The following is a 3,128-nucleotide window of genomic DNA, read 5'->3' on the forward strand; positions in this document are numbered from 1 at the left end:
GGGAAATTAACATTCCCAGTTTTGAAAGGTGACCGCGAAAATTAATGAGTTTAATAAAAGCTCAGGTAGACTCAGGACAATCACTCTTACAGTAGCCAGAGCATTGAAACTGCACGCAGAACGACAGGTCTGTTCTCTCAGTTTAGAGGCTTGTCTCCCGCCAAGAGTGGAAACAGGACGCAAAGACTGCACGGATGTATCTGGGTTTTATCTCTTGGTTCGATTAGGCACAGTGAGACAGTGCAAAGCCCTGTAAAAAGATCGCATAAATTAATCTATTAATGATGGAGATGAACACAGTTTTGAGTTAGCTGATAAGACAGCGCCTTCTGCTGTTTACATTCTTATCAAACTTGCTTTGACGGTCTCTTAGATTGTTGGCGTTTTTTTTTTTTAATTTTTATTATAGGATACATATTAGAAAAAAAATCAAATTGCCAAGCATCCAGTGAGGGACATTATTCCATTACTACATATAGGGTATGTTATGATGCTCAACTGATGGCAACCAGCAAGCCGGAGAGACGACTTAAAAAAAAAATCAAACTTAATGCATTCATCACTCTTTGTACCTGTCACAATATTCACTTATTTCTTGTTTTAGATTTCGTCAGCAGTACTGAATGTATATTGTTGTAGGTGAAAAAATAAACTATAAACAATAAAAACAAACACACTGTACCATTAGGGTGCATAATCATAGTCAACCTGACATGCTTTCACGCTCTGAAAAGCTATTATGCTTTTCGTTTGTATCGCGTTGCCTAAAAACTCAAAACAATTAAGCCATTGAAAACAAATTCTGCAAATAATTCACTTGCTTGAATTAAGGCAGAATTAGGCCTATCTTTACAAGTACTATTAATCTCCCGTGCTGCGATCATTTCTTGGATTCAAACAAAATGGCTTATCCCTTCATAGATTCCATCGATTGAATTTGCTGTTTTTTTCAACTCTAGTCTATGGATTTGATCTGTTTTATCTGTTGGCTAGTATGGTTTTATCAATATCGTGTCATGCTGACGCGTGGGGTTATAAAGGGAAACTGCCGGTAATAATACATAACAATAAGTGAAAAAATCTGTCGTCAGCTAGTCTGACTGTAACAGAGAGTCTATGGAGTGTCACCTGCTGCATCAGGACTGACTCTCCCTCATGCATCTACCTTTTCATTTATTTTTTCTTTTGTTTATTTTTTTCTGTTTCTCATTTCTCATTGCATCTCTCTCCTCCTTCTCTTCTCTCCTCCCTTCTGTCTCAGTCACTCCCCTCCCTCTCTCTCTCTCTCTCTATCTCACTCTCTCTTTCTCTCTCTCTTTCTTGTTCCTCACTGTATCACTACCATAACTCAGTTTTCCTCACCTCGCCACTTTGTCGTCTACAATCTCACCTAATCAGGAAGGACAAATCTTAATCCAAAGCAAATCTTAAACTTTTTGGATTAAGATGGAGCTGAGTAGAAGAGAAGTTCCTCTTTATGTATGTAACTCTCTCTCTCTCTCTCTCCCTCTCTCTCTCTCTCTCTCTCTCTCTCCCTGTCTCTCTCTCTCGTGCGCTCTCATATTCCTCCTTTTAAAATATTTTTTTGGTTGTTTTTTTTTACATTTGTTTTCTGGCTATGTGATGTTGAATTTCTCTAATATTTCAGGTTGTATTCGAGCTTGTGCATACTCGTATGTCCTTGTTTACCTGTATTTGTGTATGTATGCTTTCCAGGGCCAGGCAAAAGTGTTTGCTCTGTTACCCTCTGCAAAAGATGAAGATGAGGTCTTTGTGGTTTTGGAAGGCTCCACTTTGCTCCACGTGCTCCCAACAAAGATTCACACTATGCTGTGCTTTATTGTCCCAGGTGATTATCTGAGTGTGTATTGTTTACGTGTGTGTATGTGGCTGTGTATGCGTATATGCCTATGTAAGTATTTGTCTGCACGCTTATGTTTCCATATCTTAAATAAAAAATGTCACACAGATCATTTAAGACTATGAACTAGTTAAAAGTCTGTGTGTGTGTGTGTGTGTGTGTGTATGTGCATCCAGGACATAACCAGTTGGAGACTGTGTGTGTGAGAGCATATACACACAGAGAAGGAGGTGTTGTAGCTTGTGTAGGCGTGTCCTATCTGACATATGTGGAGGATGAGGCCCAGGAATTTGCAGAATACCTGGTTACCCATGGCAACTGTCTTAGCCCTACTGAATGTACAGAGCTGATTGGTCGATACGATTTGAGAGACAGCATCAGGCGGACGCAGATGGACCGAAGAGTCACACTTGCTCTCGACAACCTACACACCCCTCACAACCTGCTTGGCCAATCAGCACAAGGTAAGTCTGTCTGTCTACGTGTGTGTGCGTGTGTGTGTGTGTTGGTTTATTTATAATCAAATTATCTGTTTCTGTTTCACGTCCAAATGACACAAATGTCCGGACATGAGCCACGGAATTATAAACTCTGAGCCCTTATTGGATTAGAGGTCGCCACGGTGACCACCGGACGTAAAGACTGTGGTAATGACAGCAGCTTGTGATGAGATGAGTGTGTGACATAACCAAATGAGAGAGGAAACACCAAAATGACACAGAATCCCCTCATTCATCCCCCCTCTGTCTCTCTCTGTCTCTGTCTCTGTATCTGTCTCTCTCTGTTTCTGTCTGTCTCTCTCTCTCTCTCTCTGCAGAAAGTCTGTTGCACCTCTCAGTGCGTTTGGGATTCACGAGACTGTCTGAGTTTCTTCTCTGTCATCCTGGTGGTCTCATGGCCATAACCACGCCCAATGAGGAGGGAGACACGCCCCTACAGCTGGCTCAGAAGACCAATCAGCATACACTCATACAGCTTTTGACAAAGTAAATGCTCCCCATCCTTCTATGTGTCTGTTCCTTTTTTGAGTCATTGTTCCTTTTTTCTTTTTTTTCTCTGTTTTGTGGATCTTCCAAAACAAGGTGTTTACAGAATCCCAAATATTGACATTACAAGGTCAGGATAGATAAACTCTCTCCCTCTCTCTCTCTCTCTCTCTCTCTCTCTCTCTCTCCCTCTCTCTCTCTCTCTCTCTCTCTCTCTCTCTCTCTCTCAGTCCTCCTAACCCACTGGTCACACCTTTGGCTGGGATGACCCAAGTGCGGCT

General features: G+C 41.5%; 1 protein-coding gene across 1 annotated transcript in view; it reads left to right on the forward strand.

Moving 5' to 3' along the window:
- The first annotated feature begins 1,701 nt into the window (after positions 1–1,701).
- The window catches only part of LOC115815013 (rho guanine nucleotide exchange factor 28), a 15,643-nt gene continuing 14,216 nt past the window's right edge, over positions 1,702–3,128 (forward strand). Inside the window, exons 1-3 of the mRNA XM_030777983.1 lie at positions 1,702–1,849; positions 2,110–2,325; positions 2,679–2,847. Of these exons, the coding sequence (XP_030633843.1) occupies positions 1,702–1,849; positions 2,110–2,325; positions 2,679–2,847 (533 nt within the window). The remainder of the gene's footprint in view (positions 1,850–2,109; positions 2,326–2,678; positions 2,848–3,128) is intronic.

Source organism: Chanos chanos, chromosome 6 (genome assembly GCF_902362185.1).
Source record: "Chanos chanos chromosome 6, fChaCha1.1, whole genome shotgun sequence".
NCBI classification, from domain to species: Eukaryota; Metazoa; Chordata; class Actinopteri; order Gonorynchiformes; family Chanidae; genus Chanos; species Chanos chanos.